The sequence below is a fragment of the Dreissena polymorpha genome, chromosome 2 (assembly GCF_020536995.1).
Source record: "Dreissena polymorpha isolate Duluth1 chromosome 2, UMN_Dpol_1.0, whole genome shotgun sequence".
In the NCBI taxonomy this organism is placed as follows: Eukaryota; Metazoa; Mollusca; class Bivalvia; order Myida; family Dreissenidae; genus Dreissena; species Dreissena polymorpha.
Window position 1 is genome coordinate 13,373,018 of NC_068356.1, and position 18,171 is coordinate 13,391,188.

Consider the following 18,171-nt stretch of genomic DNA (forward strand, 5'->3'; position numbering starts at 1 on the left):
ACACGAGTACCTTGAACTCCTTTCTCTCCACGTTTTGCACGTGTATCACGGGCACGTGCAGGATGTTCTTGTTCAGGGGGCTTCTACCCCGAACCTCCGGCTCACCCCATAATACACGCTTTGTAAAATATACCCGACCATAGTTAAACTTTATTAAACGTTCCATAAGGCTTTACTCTTCCAGGTTGTCTTGCGTCATAATGATCGCAAAATGTCGAAGTATTAAACCTTCACAGCAATCAACTATCATTCGAATTTCCAAAATTTCAATTTGTATGTATATAGCTACTAAATGAAATTTTTACACATGAATGGCTGTAAAAACATTAACCGCTCAGGGTGCTTTTATATAGATCTTATCAATAAATTATTAAATTTATTTAGTTAATTTTTATTTCTCCAAACCGGACATATGCAGGTTAGCACACTTGTAGAATAACGTTTCATTCACTACGGAAAATCTTCCCAAATAAAGGGATGTACAAGTTTTATCATAAAGCCATGTGGTGCTTTGATGCATAGTGTACCTTTGACGTTTTTCGTATTTTGTGCATTTGGACGAGCTTGTCATCCTCGGCGGCCCCAATGGTCTCTCCCTGGTCCACTTCCGGAACGGGTGATTCTGATACGGAAACATTTTGTATCACTTAACGTTTTTTTTATTATTAAATTTCACATACATGGGCATAGCCCCGTGTAAACGATGGCTTAATTCATGTGCATTCTACACAGGCTAATCAGGGACGACACTTTTGGCATTAATTGGATTCGGTTAGGAGAAACTTCCTTTTAACTAAAACTACCATAACAGCAATACATGCATTTAGCCCTGTTTTCGCAGAACGAAGTGCATTTAACGGTGTTATGCTATATGTGGCATTAAAAGTTATTGTATCACCAAACATTTTTTAATTCAATATCATTGACATGTTTATAATGATGTTTATTATGTTCCTACAAGAAATACTCCTTACAGACGAGTAACGATATCTGACCCTTTTATCTAAGATATATTGATAGATCGTTTGTGTTGCGAATGTTTGCGATATTTTAAAATGCATTTGAACAGTGATATATAATATATATTTTAAAAGAAAAACAAAACATTAACGTATGGCACTAGTGTTGAACAACAACATTTATCGTCACTAGAGCGAGAGTGGGATTTAAACTACAGGCATTGGCAACCGGTGTTTATCTCTGAGTATGTATTGTCAAGTGCCAACAAAAATGTAAGCAAGAAAACTAAATGAAACTTGTGTACATGTATTGAACATGTCTACCAATCGAACCAAAGCTCTAATGCTAAATGATTAAGACAGTCCCGTTTTCGTTTCATTATTAAAAGGACCTTTTGAAGATTTGGTAAATTGACAAAATAAAAAAAATGTTTCAGATTTGCGAATTTTCGTTGTGTTTGTGCGGAAACAGTAATACATTTACCATGCTCTAAAATATCAATTATATGCATTTTTTTAACTATTTAAAAACCTTAAAATATAAAGCGTTGCATCGCGAAACGATTGAATAATTTAGAGAGTTCTGATGCTGTCGTTATATTTTGTAACACTACTAGGATTGCTTATATTAAGTATAAAATATATCACTCATGGTATGAGTACGGATGGCCGAGTCGTTTGAGCGTTAAACTTTAACTCCAGGGGTCAGTGGTCCGAGCCCAGTTGAGGGTTACTTTTTTCTTTCTCTTATTTTCTTTTTGTTTTTTTACTTGAGCTTTTTGGATCTAATTTTTACATTTATCAATATAAAAGCGTTTAATGACAAACTTCAATACATGCCAAAATCTGTGAAAAGGTTCCTTTTAAGAGCATTTAGTGGTAACGACTATCACTATTCTGATCAAGATGTGATCGCAAATCGAGACGCCTTTAATTAATATTATTGTTTAATCGTGAGATATCCGTATTAACAAAAGTGCGGTGTGTATTGAATATCGATTTAGCAAAGAATATTTGCTTGCATTTTATTCGTTATTATTCATTAAATATAATGCAAACATGGCCTCATACTTTGTAAAGGCGATTTAAATTATCTGTGATAATGAGAGCTTTGGCAAAAAATAAACATTGGGAATATTAAGACTGCTTTCATTTTCATGTACTTTATCAGAAAAATAATATTTGTTCAATAATTTATAATGACGGCAGAGACTGTGAATTTCAATTACTATGAAATTCTGAACAGAATGGTTGACGTCATAGACAAAGCACTTTCAATAATAATAACATTCAGAACGGATAAAGAACTTGATTCAATCGAGCACTCCTTAGTATCGGAATTTTATTATAATTTAAAGTACAACGTTCATGTAACGGATTTAATACATCTTTCTGTAAGACGTTCTCTGTGTTGTTGTTGTTTTTTAATATCGATAATTCGTAAGTATCTGTCAGAGAAGAGGCAATGAATTGCAGGGCCTGCGAGTGTTGGAATTTTTACAAAATGCAAAGGCTTCCCGAATTTTCAATTATGCCCCCTCCCCTTCCCCACCCCATCTATGAAGCTTTGACATTCGATCATGCGCATTGGTATTATGTTTACTTGCATCCAAATTAGGTTGCATATCAAGTTTGAGGTTACCAGCTAAAATGTCGAGGTCACAGTGGCGTGAAACTTGAAATGAAGGCCGAGTCTATCGCAAGATATAATCTGTTAGGAAGCTTTGACCTACTGTCGTGCGAATTGTTATGGCGGTTTACTGGGAGCAAAGGGGGGCGTTTATCAATGTCAATGTCAAGCTAACATGATATTTTTTACATGCAATTAGTTTCTGATTGATATCTTCATAAAGAACTGACCTAATATCATGCAAATTCGTATGACACTTACTTAAGAGGAAAGAAAGACGCCTAGCGATTTTTAGAGTTCAACATGTCAAAGTTCAAGGTCACATAGATTGCACCATGAAATGTAGACCACTTTGTTTTCACACCATAGCTAGCTTTGACTTACGATTATGCACCCTGGTATGATGTTTACTTGGGACGAAATTATTTGCGTATCGATTTTCCTGTAAACAGGCGAAAAGTCAATGTCTCAGAGGCTTCTATCATGAAAACCGTATTTACACAATATTTAGGTAATGATTTACTCTATGATTACATAAACTATTTCGCAGCTTGGTCATTAACGAATAAGTAAGACCCTTCAGATATGCATATCCACAAGTTAAATGTCATGTTCACAAAGGCATGCGATATTAAACTGTTTGCGTCACTGTCTCAACGCAACAGCGGTTATGTTATATTTCAACACGGATAAATCTATGGAAGTATGGCACCAAAGATCTTTAATTTGAAAATATTACTCGCTGATTTTTCTATAGAAAAACCATTTCCATTTGATAGTTTTATAATCGAATAAGCTTTTCATTTGTGTTGTACAAACATTAAGCCCAGATTTCACAGAGCAAAGCTCATATCTTTGTTTCCCTGACCATAAACAAAGACAGATCATAATGAAGCAAATGAAGTATTCAACAAAAGTTATCTGCTCTTACCCGTGGGTAGCATGTTGAGTTTGGGCAGTGATGTGGCTTCGAGCAGGGAGGCCCGCTTGTTGGTCTGGAGAACCCTGGATCTGTGGTCCGAGATAATCGTATCGTAGTCTATCAGGCCCAGTCGTTCCCGCGCGTTAAAGTAGCCTGGCAGGGTCTGCTCCTGGGGAGGGGGGTAAAAGCACGTGTTTACAAAAACGGCATCAACCGCGATCTTAAATACTCATATGTAAATAACATCTACCGCGCTGGAAATTATATTCAAATTAAATATGCACGAAAATGAGGCCATCTCACACAAAAGGCTTACTACGATCTTGTTCTGCATCAGCTTAAATAATTATAAATAGTCTTATATTACTTAATTTGCATTACAAATCATAACATATTTGTATTTTCAACGACGTGCCTCATGCATGTTCAGTAAGGGACTAAATTTGGTATTGTTGGGAGAAAACATGAAAACCAAGAACGTGTAGCATGCAAAATCGAAACATACTAGTCGCTTCTCCATCTCAATATTGTTCTTAAAAACTTCCTTCTCGCCGCTGCTCTGGTGTCGCATCTTCCGGAAGCGGAAGTTCCACGTGCCGAACGATTTCCGGCGATCGAGGTCGTCATCTACAAGACAGAACATTTTAAGAATGTACAGATAAGGGTTTAGATACATTATCTTATCATTTTGTTCAAAATGTCAAAATTCGTTTTCAATAACATGTATATACATTTTTAATCTTGATGAAACTCTCTAAATAATTAAACCGAAATCGCACACAGAAGCGCCCGAAAAAGTTACCTTCCACCTCTGACTCCGAGTTCCGTTTTGATGTCCGCGGATGGACCTCCACCAGTTTCTTCAGGACGGACAGGCTGCCCTGCAAGTTTATGGACACGTTTACTTAAAATAATTAAGATATGAATGATTCACAATTAAGTACATTTAAACAATTACCATAATGCTAAGACCCTGTGTATTATAGAAAATGATTCTTTATATGTTCTCGTACACACTCGTGGTGGTCATCGACGTTGGAGCACGCTTGGCGAATTCAATATGACATACAAGGCGGGTCTTTATTGCCCGACCCAGCAACACTGACCACGCTCGAGTTGGCTCGTATCGTCTTCATTGCCCGACCCAGCAACGCTGACCACGCTAGAGTTGGCTCCTATCGTCTTCATTGCCCGACCCAGCAACGCTGACCACGCTAGAGTTTGCTCCTATCGTCCTCATTGCCCGACCCAGCAACGCTGACCACGCTAGAGTTGGCTCCTATCGTCCTCATTGCCTGACCCAGCAACGCTGACCACGCTAGAGTAGGCTCCTATCGTCTTCATTGTCCGACCCAGCAACGCTGAACACGCTCGAGTTTGCTCGTATCGTCTTCATTGCCCGACCCAGCAACGCTGACCACGCTCGAGTTGGCTCGTATCGTCTTCATTGCCTGACCCAGCAACGCTGAATACGCTCGAGTTGGCTCGTATCGTCTTCATTGCCCGACCCAGCAACGCTGACCACGCTCGAGTTGGCTCGTATCGTCTTCATTGCCTGACCCAGCAACGCTGACCACGCTAGAGTTGGCTTGCATTGTCTTCATTGCCTGACCCAGCAACAAGCGTCACGTTCGAGTTGGCTCGTATCGTCTTCATTGCCCGACCCAGAAACGCTGGCCACGCTAGAGTTGGCTCGTATCGTCTTCAATGCCTGACCCAGCAACAAGCGGCACGTTCGAGTTGGCTCGTATCGTCTTCATTGTCCAACCCAGCAACGCTGACCACGCTTGAGTTGGCTCGTATCGTCTTCATTGCCCGACCCAGCAACGCTGACCACGCTAGAGTTGGCTCCTATCGTCTTCATTGCCCGACCCAGCAACGCTGACCACGCATGAGTTGGCTCGTATCGTCTTCATTGCCCGACCCAGCAACGCTGACCACGCTCGAGTGGGCTCGTATCGTCTTTATTGCTCGACCCAGCAATGCTGAACACGCTAGAGTTGGCTGGCATTGTCTTCATTGCCTGACCCAGCAACGCTGACCACGCTTGAGTTGGCTCCTATCGTCTTCATTGCTTGACCCAGCAATGCTGACCACGCTAGAGTTGGCTCCTATCGTCTTCATTGTCCAACCCAGCAACGCTGACCACGCTTGAGTTGGCTCGTATCGTCTTCATTGCCCGACCCAGCAACGCTGATCACGCTCGAGTTGGCTCCTATCGTCTTCAATGCCTGACCCAGCAAAGCTGACCACGCTCGAGTTGGCTCGTATCGTCCTCATTGCCTGACCCAGCAACGCTGACTACGCTAGAGTTGGTTCGTATCGTTCCCCGACCAAGCAATGCTGACCACGCTCGAGTTGGTTCGTATCGTCTCATTGACCGACCCAGCAACGCTGACCACGCTAGAGTTGGGTCCTATCGTCTTCATTGCCCGACCAAGCAACGCTGACCACGCTAGAGTTGGCTCCTATCGTCTTCATTGTCCAACCCAGCAACGCTGACCACGCTCGAGTTGGCTCCTATAGTCTTCATTGCCCGACCCAGCAACGCTGACCACGCTCGAGTTGGCTCGTATCGTCTTCAATGCCCGACCCAGCAACGCTGACCACGCTCGAGTTGGCTCGTATCGTCTTCAATGCCCGACCCAGCAACGCTGACCACGCTCTAGTTGGCTCGTATCGTCTTCATTGCCCGACCCAGCAACGCTGATCACGCTAGAGTTTGCTCCTATCGTCTTCATTGCCCGACCCAGCAACAAGCGTCACGCTCGAGTTTGCTCGTATCGTCATCATTGCCCGACCCAGCAACGCTGACCACGCTAGAGTTGTTTCCTATCGTCTTCATTGCCCGACCCAGCAATGCTGACCACGCTAGACTTGGCTCGTATCGTCTTCATTGCCCGACCCAGCAACGCTGACCACGCTAGAGTTGGCTCCTATCGTCTTCATTGCCCGACCGAGCAATGCTGACCACGCTAGAGTAGGCTCGTATCGTCTTCATTGCCCGACCCAGCAACGCTGTCCACGCTCTAGTTGGCTCGTATCGTCTTCATTGCCCGACCCAGCAACGCTGACCACGCTTTAGTTGGCTCGTATCGTCTTCATTGCCCGACCCAGCAATGCTGAGCACGCTAGAGTTGGCTCGTGTCGAATGCATTGCCCGACCCAGCAACAAGCGTCACGCTCGAGTTGGCTGGTATTGTCTTCATTGCCTGATCCAACAACAAGCGTCACGCTAGAGTTGGCGCGTATCGTCTTCATTGTCTGACCCAGCAACGCTGACCACGCTAGAGTTGGCTCGTATCGTCTTCAATGCCTAACCCAGCAACAAGCGTCACACGCGAGTTGGCTGGCTCTGTCTTTGTTCAGGCACCTTTACAATGTTTGTATTGGCCCCTGCTTCATTGCATGACGCAGCAACAAGCGTCACGCTCGAGTTGGCTTTGTGTTCGATCTTACGAGCATGACGCTGCACGTTTCAGAGCATGGTGTTTTTCACCGAGCATGGGGCAATAATTTTTACATAAGCGAGTGCCATGTTCGAGTTTATGAGCATGATGCTCCTTTATTTGAGCCGGATGCTTAGTGTGACACTAAAGACCCTAATGGTACCCTATACAAATCTTGACAGAGCAGGGACATATATAAACAGAAGGGACCAGACATGGCTTCCAAATGCGGCAATACACGTTTTTTAAACAAATATTTGCTTGTGTATAATTGTTGTATGTTAATCAATTATATGATTAAAACGATGTATAGATGAAACCAATATATATATAACAGGGTGTTTAATTTTACGTTATTTAACATATTTTGTGCTTCATCATTTATATTTTGATATCCACGTATACGTCCATCGTCGCTTACCGATTTAACCACGTAAATCCAGTCGGAGTGGTTGCTGTCTCGAACCAGAACCTGGCCGCGGCTGTAAAGAACATTGAAACATATGGCCATTATGTCACAGTTAATACTTTAAAGTGAGATTACTGGTATGACTGAAGTATTTGTCAACATTTCATTTATACAACAAAATTATTTAAAAATCATATTTCACTATTTTATAATGAAGAAGACTGATTCAACATTAAACTCCACAAATCATTTAAAAGTCACCGAAAATGTGCATGTAATTAAGTATATATTTATTAACTAACCTAAGAGCTTATTCACCATGATTTTATGTTCGTTTAAAATATCTGAAGATCAGGTATTGAGAGCGACAAAAATGTAACACAATGTAATAGAGACAGGTTCAGTGCTGATTTATCGCACTATGCAAAAGTATATAAAGAGTGCAAACATATCTATTGCATTTTTTACAGGGACCTTTGAGTTGTTTAGTTTTTCTTTTTTTTTCTTTAACCTGATCGATTGTCCGTTCACTTGATTGGTGTCCTATTATAAATTGATTGGGTTCGGTTATTTCATCGTTCATTTCACTCACTCGTTTATTATGTCATTAGTACTTCATTTATAGCTGATGCGTTAATTAATTTATTAATTTATTAATTTACTCATTTACTCATTTTACTCATTTATTCATTTTCACTTTTATACATTTATTCCATTATTCATTTGTCCATTTATCCATTCATTCATTCATTCATTTATTCACTCACTCATTCTTTCACTCAATTTTTCTTTCAATCATTCCTTTACTATTAACTTAGATCCACAAAACCATTACCACTCCTCGTAACAGTCAAATCAAGGTCTCACCCTTTCTCGACCTTTGGTATTTACCCAATGACATCTTGAGCAAATTTCCCGCCAATATGCCCGAATGCATAAACATAACTTTCTTAATAGTGAAATTTACCAAAACTGCGCAAAATTAGAAAATGTGCTATTTACTGTTTGTGAATCATCTACATTGTAAGATACGTTGGTGTTAGTTTGTGTTTTATAGCGTAAACAAAATTCTAAGTCTGCATCGGCTTATTTGATAATTAAAGGGGTTCAGAATGGCGTTTTGCAATCAACTGATTCTTAAGCGTGAAACTATTTTTGTCATCTATACAAGGGCGAAGTAAGAAGATACAGCACTTAAGCAATCAACTCTCGAGGTCGATACAGCTTGTGTGTGCCCCTCATTTTCGGCACAGTTTGTATATTGATAGGTAATGTTAGCATTTTCACAATTATCCCCAATTTACATTGTTTGCAGTAGTGTAATGTGTGTCATGTAAGTATTGTTGTTCCCTATTATATTTATTTAAAAACATATTTTATTTATTATTTTACATAATTGACCTTTTCGAACTATAATTATGTTTAAAGTAGATATATCTTAAAAGTTGAAATATGGTAGTGTGCGTATATAATAATTATTATGTTCACATGGCGGGTACATTATATGTATGTGTTTAAAAACAATCACAGGATAGATAACATTTTTTATTGCTTTAATAAGAATAATTCCATCAACTTAAACAATATTGGCCAATATATTTAGCATGATCGGGATGAATCATTACAATTTAAACAGACTCTAAATCAGATGTGTTCAAATACTCGCGTAATTGATGGGGTGTAATGCAGTTAAGAACTGCGCAGAAATAAAAACATATGCGATCTTTTATTTTATTAATATATTGAGTATCTTTCACAACCACAAACCAACATCAACGTCGTATGTCTTTTTTTTAAACAAATATTTTTTTTACTCATGAAAATTACGTTTCTTTAGCAACAACTATTATACGTATTAGCAAAACGCGTTTGATTGCTGTTATCAAATCAGTTTTGGAAAGATCGAAAAACAAACAAAAGTTACGTTAAAGCTAATTTTATAATGCGCCAACATATTTTCAAGGGTATTAGGAGGCATAAACCACTGTTTTAACTGCCTTTTAAGCACCTAATTCACTCTGCATGAGGCATGCGCCAAATGCCTGTGTGTCAATCAGGCAAGATAACAGAAACTCCGTATTTAATTTCAGCCTATTGAATTGGTGACAAGCCGAGGTAATTAATACAGTAAGTTCAATTGAAAACACACGAAACATAATAACTTTTTTATCACCTGAAGTATTGAGTTGTATGCTTTATAAAAGTTGTGCATTTTAAACACTCACACTCAGTCTAAAGTCTATAAACTACAAGGCTATTAAGTTAATCTGTTAGCACAATATTAGGGATACATGGACAATGTTCATTCCAAGTTAAATCTTTAACTAACAATTAATTATATCAAGACTTCTGTGGGTTATTATTTTGGTATATACAAGAAGTGTTACATACCAGGTCAGTTGAACATATTAGAATTTCATTTTTAAACAAATGGCTTATGCCGTCACATATACATTGTAGTTGTTGCAGTTCGCATGTGACATTAAACCATCTTCGCATGACGTAAGTTATATACCGGTACATATTGTCTTTATATTCTACTTACCCGAAGAAATGGAACATGCATGCCTGCGGATTTGTAGCGAGACATTCAATGGGCCAGTGCTTGAGGAACGGGATGGACCTGGAAATAAGAAACTTCAAATGCTCGTCTGATAAGCCTTGACCCTGCCTCGGATTTTCACTTTCTTCCATTTAATGGGTTAGTTCTTTCAAGACTTTACAGGTTAAGTCGATGGTCTTAGTTCGTTCGTTAGAAAGTACATATGGTAATACGTTCTTCGAAGCGTCGGGGCGATATTTTTCCTAATTTATCAGAGAGTGTATTGACACGAAGAAACAAGTAATTAAGCACTATTTAATCCATGTATTATCTTTATATAATAATGTTTTAATAAGTCACTGCACATATGCCAATATGAAGTGTGAATATACTTCAGACGCACCGCACGTTCGTTGACCCGTTTTATTTTGTCTATTTCTTATCAACAGTCAATCTTTCTGAGCCAGATTTATGAGAAAAAATGTTACTGCCATGTGACTGTTTGGTGCATATCCTCCTGAAAGTTAGGGCATTATAACAACGATTTTGATTTGCAATTGCATAATAAAACTATTACAGCTGTTTACGATTGCACACTTGTATTAATAATGTATTACACGTGTTAATAAAATATCCACTCAGCACATAGCATAATAATATCAATTTAATAACATAAGTGACAGATATCGCGTAATCGCTAGTTATTCCTTGGTAATGTTGTATCACTAAGCACATGTTACACCATTCAATATCCCGCCAGCTTAGCAATGTTGTTTAAAGGAAGGTAACATCTCCAACTGCCACAAGGATTAAATTTCGGTTTATAAAAAATAACTTAAATTAACCGATTCAACAAAACGCTGATTTTTCAATTATCCATAAATAATAGCTATGAGGTCGATACGTTTTGACCATAATCGGCGTATTTGCTATCAGATACACTCATTACTGTTAAATACACAGAGATTGATTATTATAATTTAGCGCTTATCACCAGTGTATTCCTTCACACAGTCATTCTAACTGGCATTCGGAGGCCAACTATCAACCTAACGCCCCATGACTGGGTTCATTATGTACAATAGTAAACTCCAATCACGTCTATTTAACAGGACTTTATCTATTAACTAGCGGATATATTGTTACGTCTCAGGTTACCGTGCTTGTGCATTATTGCTATTTAAATCAATTCTACTGTCTGCTCTGACATTGTCCAGTTCAATACGCCGCTCAAATATATAAAAAATAGCTATATATCATAGCTAATATACCCATTTAACTATTGATTGCATTCTTAAATTAATGCGTTCGGTTTTAGTCCCATCGAATATGTAATAAGATTTTGTTGCTTATATACCAATCTAACTATAATGGCTCTTAGTTGAATTATTAACTTGAAAATGCCATCCGTGCTCGCTCGTTCAATTCAATTTATAAACTACGATCTCATCCTAGCTATTTTAGAGTATACATAGTTTAATCAAGATAATACGTTTTAAGGTTAAAAGGATCTTTTTTATCTGTCAATAAGAAAGTTAGATACCGGTGATAACATTTTTAATATGAAAAATAATAATTCGCGAAATATGAGTGACTTTTTTTATCATTTTGATTTGTCTTCCAGAGATACTGCTACATGCCTAAGACATAAGCATAATGAGATAATTGCTTAAATGAAAATTTAAAAATAAATACTTTCCAAATCTCTATTGATATGGAACTCGGAAATTAGGGGATATCCTATATGATGAGATTTGTGTATATAAAAAATAACGGGACACCACAAAGTTAACCCACTTACACCTAGCGTCTAGAAAAAAGGCCTTGGCAAACAGCGTAGACCCATCAGGGTCTGCACTGTTTGCTTAAAGGAATTTCTAAATATAGAAATAAATATACCAGACATCCCTAATTTTGAAAATAAATTGATCAAATTTAGAAGGATGGGAGAGTCCACTAGGCATAAATGGGTTAAAGGTTTCGATAGGAATACCGGTTTACAAGTCCAATGAAGAGGGTTTTAACTGTATTATGGATTTTGTTTCTATGTTTTTGCGCTCGTGAGGGAGCAGCATTCATACAATCTCTGTCGATAACATATCTCCAGTATTTGACTAGGACTTTTTGCCAAAGAGCAGAAATAAATACCATTGATTAGATGATGGCACAATTTAAATATTATTTGTCAACTAATCATGCCTATGCTCTGCAGAATAAGTCAAGTTCCAGACACCGTAAGCCGAATGTTTGATCGGTGAAAATTAATTTGTTCATACAACATAGAAAGTATTGAATTATCGAATTGCTTTCATGCAGCTTTCATGCAGTGGACGTAAATTGATAGATCACAATTTAACAGAGACCGCTTGAAACATTTCAACATGTTATTCTACGAGAAACACGGCCACCATAGAACGTACTCGGACCCTTTTATGGCACTATATTCAGTAACGGTGAATGTCGATATGCTTTAACGATGAAGACAATGTTCGTGACTCGTAGTTAGAAAATGGCATGTATTGAAATCTCATGTGTTTATTCATTGTTGAGACAAGCAGAGCAGTTGAAGAACGGTACGAATTTATTACCATCGGCACTTTTTAAAAACGAGGCAGATTTATCGAAAAGAGTACCAATGCAAAGGTCATTACCAACACCATAGAGCAGCATTTGCAACTCGTTGCTTTCTTTATGATACCCATATTCACTTACATTTTATCGCGTGTCGGATAAGTGTTGTTTCTTTTCTATTCATGCTGCAATAGCAATTTTACCTTATTCATTCGCATTCATCTTAGACAGGACAATTTATTAAGACCGAACATAAGCACGGTGCACGCGATGTTTTCCTAGTGATTTCAGATCCATTTTCAAACGAACTTGAGTGAAGTACTAAAGACCTCGACAGTCCAAACACTTGACAACGAACTAATCATTGAATGTAAGTGTTCTCAACTTGCGTTAAGATGAGCACTTCAGACATTGCCAATTGTCAGAAATATATAGGCCATTAGACATGCTGTCTTTGTGAGTACCTTAACTGACAGAACTCTGGTCTCATATCGTTATCTTCTTACAAAACAATTCTCTAATCCGAATTTATTTGTTTATCTTAGTGATACTTTTTAGTGACAGATAAACGGCGTAATACAGACTACTTTATTGCGCCCTTAAAGGCTTGTTAAATAAACGGATAATATATTGCACTCGGTATATGTACGTTTGCAACTCGGGCCCAATTCTATGTCATATGCTTAATGTCATTGTAAATACAACCAGATCATAGCTTAAGGAACAGCCACATTTTCATTTTAGAACGTCTTACATGTTTTGGTGGTCCTGTGCTTGTTTTTTTTGCAAAATATTGTCAAACTGTTTTCTCCAAAAGAATAGTTAAAACAACATCATATTTTTATGGTGGCAACATCTAATCATGTTACCATGGAGTGTGTATGATTTTATTCAAACGTACACATGTTGGCACTGTCTAAAAATAAATTAAAAACAAATAGCCGTGTTGTTCCATAGACATGTTAAAGGCACCTTTTCGCGTTTTGGTAAATTGAAGAAATAAAAAAAATGATTCAGATTCGCAAATTTTCGTTTTAGTTATGATATTTGTGAGGAAACAGTAATATTGAACATTTACCACGCTCTAAAATATCCATTATAGGCATCTTTTGACAATTTAAAAACATGAAAATTATAAAGCGTTGCAACGCGAAACGATTGAATAATTTGGAGAGTTGTTGTCGTTATATTTGTGACACTACGAGGATGTATAAAGTATAAAATTCTATGAGCATGGATGGCTAAGTGGTCTAAGCGTTAGATTTTTACACCAGGGGTCAGGGGTTCGAGCCCAGTTGAGGTTTATTTTTTCTTCTTTAATTTTATTCTTGTTTGTTACTGGAGCTTTTCAGATCGAATGCTTATTTTTATCAACTTAAAGCATTTAATGACAAACTTCAATACATGCCAAAATCGGTGAAACGGATCCTTTGAGAGCAAATGGACCAAAAAGTAGTACGGTACTTTTTAAAAGATATTAGAGCACAAGGTCTCTGATGGCTTTGCTAAATAAAACGAGTAATACCTAGAGAGCAGACGAAGCAAAATAATACAATCAAGAAGGATGCTTGGCAATATAACATATCAAAATATCACATGTCAATCGATATAGTGTCCATCGTCTTTAGCAGTAGGATCTGTAAGTTCTTTACCTTATAAAAGAGTTTTGATCCGGGTCGGTCATGCTTTTAATGCCTCCAGACATGAAGATCTCAACAAAGTCCTGAAAAGTAAGGTGCAGTAAGTGCGAGTGAATAGTGTCAGGCATCTAATGCAGATAAGAACAAAACAAATTACAACAAAATTTGACAGTATTGCAAGAAATACTTGAGTTCAATGTCGGTGAAAACTCAGATGCATAACACTCATATTGACCTCTGGCTGTACATATTCAAATGATCAATACAAAAACTGTATACAAGTATAACAACTGTAAGGTACAGTAAGTGACCTTTGACATCTGATGAAAATAAAACGTCATGTATAATTCTCATGTCGCCTTTAATATCAAATTAAGCTCAGGTCTTGTTCACAAGTAAATACGATGCTCATACGGAGTTGGAGTAAATACGCGTGATTGTTTATTGCAAATTTATTTAAGTAAAACACTTTTTACTAAGCAAGTTTTGAAATTATATTTCGAAACCTTATATCAGATATTAAAGAAAAACCCACCTTAGCTGATATACAAAGTAGTTCTGTGACTGAAGCTGTGCTAACGGTCGCCTGTCGTCTGCTTCGAGTAATAACCGCCAATTCCTTTCCAAGACACATTAATTATTTATATCGGTTTTACTTATATAACTTAACCAATTGACTCTATATTTAATGCATCGTGCAATATTTGTATGAAAGGAAGCACGAGTCATCCGAAAGGTTTAATGTTCTGATAGATGGATTTGGATTTGTGATTGTAATTTTAATTCATAAGCAAGGACAATTGGGTGAATCATTATTTTCGTAGCATAGCGTCATTAAAGTGGCAATTTTGGCGAACAAAATGATAAGATAGCTGGTATTCGTACTTCAAACGAACAATGGTGCCCGCGCTATAATGACACAGACGGACAAGATTTTTCCGTTATTTTGATCACTTATTTTGATCACCGACACAATAAGAATTTCTTATATAAATTGTGTGTTGTTTTAATTGAAATTCTTTATGTGAAATGTTTATGACATTTGGTAAAATTTGATAGCTCAATTATTCATATTCAAATGTTGAACTCACCCCAAATGACATTCCCTTGTGTAAAGCCACTAGAAACGTCGTGCCTCCGGTCTTCCGGTCAAATGACGTCACCACGACTACAAATGATTACGATGTCGTCAGAAGAACTTTAAAGCAGAATCAGTACATTACAACGGTGGCCTAGGAACGGAGGCATTGAGGTGACGTACATTCCTCTCTTTTGACGTAGGTGTTTAACCAAGGTTTTCACCTGAAATGACCTTTACATAACGCCAGCAGACCCGAATGAATACACTCCATTCATTCTATTGGCTGATTTTATCATAACCGTCCGGAACATTGTCAACATCACCGCATGTTTGTAGTATAGGATGTGACACTAATCAGTATAGGGACTGAACTCAGCATGTTCATTTTGTCCCAGTAACAATTACCCATTACCGGTAAATTCATTTCCAAAGAATTTCAGAGTTAGCGCTGGGTCATTAAATCGTCAGGGGAAGACGTAATTTTTAATAAATAAACGCCTTATGTTGATAACACAGTATCGCTTTCAAGATTTCAAGTAACACGATTTTAGGGAAAGAAAACCTATCGGTTAATGCCATTTGTCTTGCACTGTGAGACAAAACTTTCGAAATAGTAGTGTCCATAATAGAAGGGAAATCGTTTAATTATGTAGCCACACATGTGTGACGTACGAGGTCAGAATGTCGGAAAATCTTTCCTGCAAGTCAGAATTGGCTACCGACATTTGCCAGTTTGCTATAAATATAACAGTGTGACTTCAATTTTCTATTTGCACATGTTAAACGAAATTTGATTGGCTGATTAACTCGTTACATCGAGATAGCTTAAAATCCATCGTTCCCTCGAGATAGCGCCGCTGTTTTAATTGCGCTCCTTTTTATATTTAGTGTGCACTCCTTTTTCTATCTCGTTTCCGCGAGTTAGTAAGTAATTCCCTCGAGTAAGTATGTCGTTGGCACGATATAGAAAAAAATAGGAGTGCAATTTAAAAAAAGAGGAGTGAATGTCACCTCTATGCCACCGCACATTACAGTGTGTACACGGTTAACAGGTAAACATTTGTATACACTTTCTTATCTCTACCATTGAGAAAATAAATGCAGCATTTTGAAAAGGTTTACCAGAGAAAATAATCATAAAAACAAGTATAACCTAAATATATCGAAGAAAAAACATATATCATATAAGGATTTAGCCAATCCCCCCCCCCAAAAAAAAAATTAAATAAATACACTTATTTCATATTGAAAATGATGTGATGCTAAAACGAAGAAACAGTGTACAGTGTGTATCTCTTAGTAAAATGTTGATTGGGCTATCAAAACACGTTGGATTTGTCTGCATTTATGAACACATTGAAAAAAGAAAGATGGACACAAAAAGTATGGGGAATATTTTATAACAGAGGGCCACAACATGGAAGATGATCTCCATATGTTTAAATGGTGGGGCATACGAATGCAAGAGCCCGCTGTCATTTTGATTCAGCTAAATCCATAATACCGGAATATATCAGCCTTCCTATAACAATAGCAGATAACAAATTTAATGGTATAAATATTTTATTATTTAAAATATAATTCATCAAACTTGTATACAATTTTGTCAACTTTTTCCCATCCTTATTGTAACTTAACACATAACACATCAGTTGGCAATTTTCCGTAAGAGTTGGAGATAAGTAAACAGAATGCTAGATCTGTATTTACATACAAACATGTATTGTTTTCTTCTAATGTGTTATAGCACATGGCTCACAATTTGATGTAATTTAACATATCTGGTTGACTTCATTATACGGTCTTTTCAATAATGGTGGCATTAATGCGTTAATAAGGCAATTTCAATATTTACACACTTGTCAATTTAATTCTTCATACCGGGATCAGTGAAACAAGAACAACAATGGGCAATGTTTATCCGTTATCAAAACTCTGGACGTCTTATATTCTGAACATTCGTATGTTTGTATTGGACAAATAACATTACTTAATGTACTGGTCTGACTAATATATTTAAAATCAACTCTTTGAAATCATGTTGTAACCACTTGTGTGGGATTATAAATTGATTGGTGAAAAAATCTGGTACTATTATTGGAGTCAATAAAACGATCAATGTACTTCGTGTTCGAAAACAGCTTGTTATTCCCACGCTTTTCGGAGAAAAAGTGGGGATTATGTGGTTATCTCCGCCGTCCATCCGTCCTGGCCACTATCTCCTCCTACATTATTAGCACTAGAAACTTACACACAAGGTAGCTATGAGCATATGTGCTACAGTGACGGCGAAGGAATTTTGATCCGACCCCTGGGTAAAAAGTTATGGGGTTGGAGTGGGGCCGGTTCAGAGATTTTCCTGCGACCGCGATTTGAAAAAGGCTCATAACTACTGTGTCCCTTCAGATATTGCTCTCATATTTTGTATGCATGTGTATCTAGACAACGCCTTTCCATGCGCATACAATTTTTTTTACCCCTGTGACCATGACCTTGAACTTGAGGTCAGCGTTCAGGCTTCGAAATCTGAGACCGCGATTCGAAAAAGGCTCATAACTACTGTGTCCCTTCAGGTGTTGTTTTCATATTTGGTATGCATGTGTATCTAGACAACACCTTTCCATGCGCATACAATTTTTTTACCCCTGTGACCTTGACCTTGAACTTGAGGTCAGCGCTCAGGATTCGAAATCTGCGACCGCGATTCGAAAAAGGCTCATAACTACTGTGTCCCTTCAGATATTGCTTTCATATTTGGTATGCATGTGTATCTGGACAACATCTTTCCATGCGCATACAATTTTTTACCCATGTGACCTTGACCTAAAACTTGAGGTCAGCGTTCAGGTTTCCAAATCTGCGACCGCGATTCGAAAACGGTTCATGACTACTGTGTCCCTTCAGATATTGCTTTCATATTTGGCATGCATGTGTATCTGGACAACATCTTTCCATGCGCATGAAATTT

The 18,171-nt window shown here is 37.8% G+C and overlaps 1 protein-coding gene across 2 annotated transcripts in view; it reads right to left on the bottom strand.

Moving 5' to 3' along the window:
• Positions 1 to 18,171, bottom strand: part of LOC127865918 (uncharacterized) — a 35,093-nt gene that overhangs the window by 3,751 nt on the left and 13,171 nt on the right. Inside the window, exons 7-15 of one of the 2 annotated variants that reach the window (XM_052406006.1) lie at positions 15,214 to 15,290; positions 14,658 to 14,741; positions 14,135 to 14,205; positions 9,915 to 9,992; positions 7,382 to 7,442; positions 4,314 to 4,392; positions 4,017 to 4,138; positions 3,521 to 3,680; positions 528 to 622 (exon numbers count right to left, since the gene is read on the bottom strand). In XM_052406006.1, coding sequence (XP_052261966.1) covers positions 528 to 622; positions 3,521 to 3,680; positions 4,017 to 4,138; positions 4,314 to 4,392; positions 7,382 to 7,442; positions 9,915 to 9,992; positions 14,135 to 14,205; positions 14,658 to 14,741; positions 15,214 to 15,290 — 827 coding nt within the window. The remainder of the gene's footprint in view (positions 1 to 527; positions 623 to 3,520; positions 3,681 to 4,016; positions 4,139 to 4,313; positions 4,393 to 7,381; positions 7,443 to 9,914; positions 9,993 to 14,134; positions 14,206 to 14,657; positions 14,742 to 15,213; positions 15,291 to 18,171) is intronic. The other variant, XM_052406007.1, reaches the window with a different exon arrangement.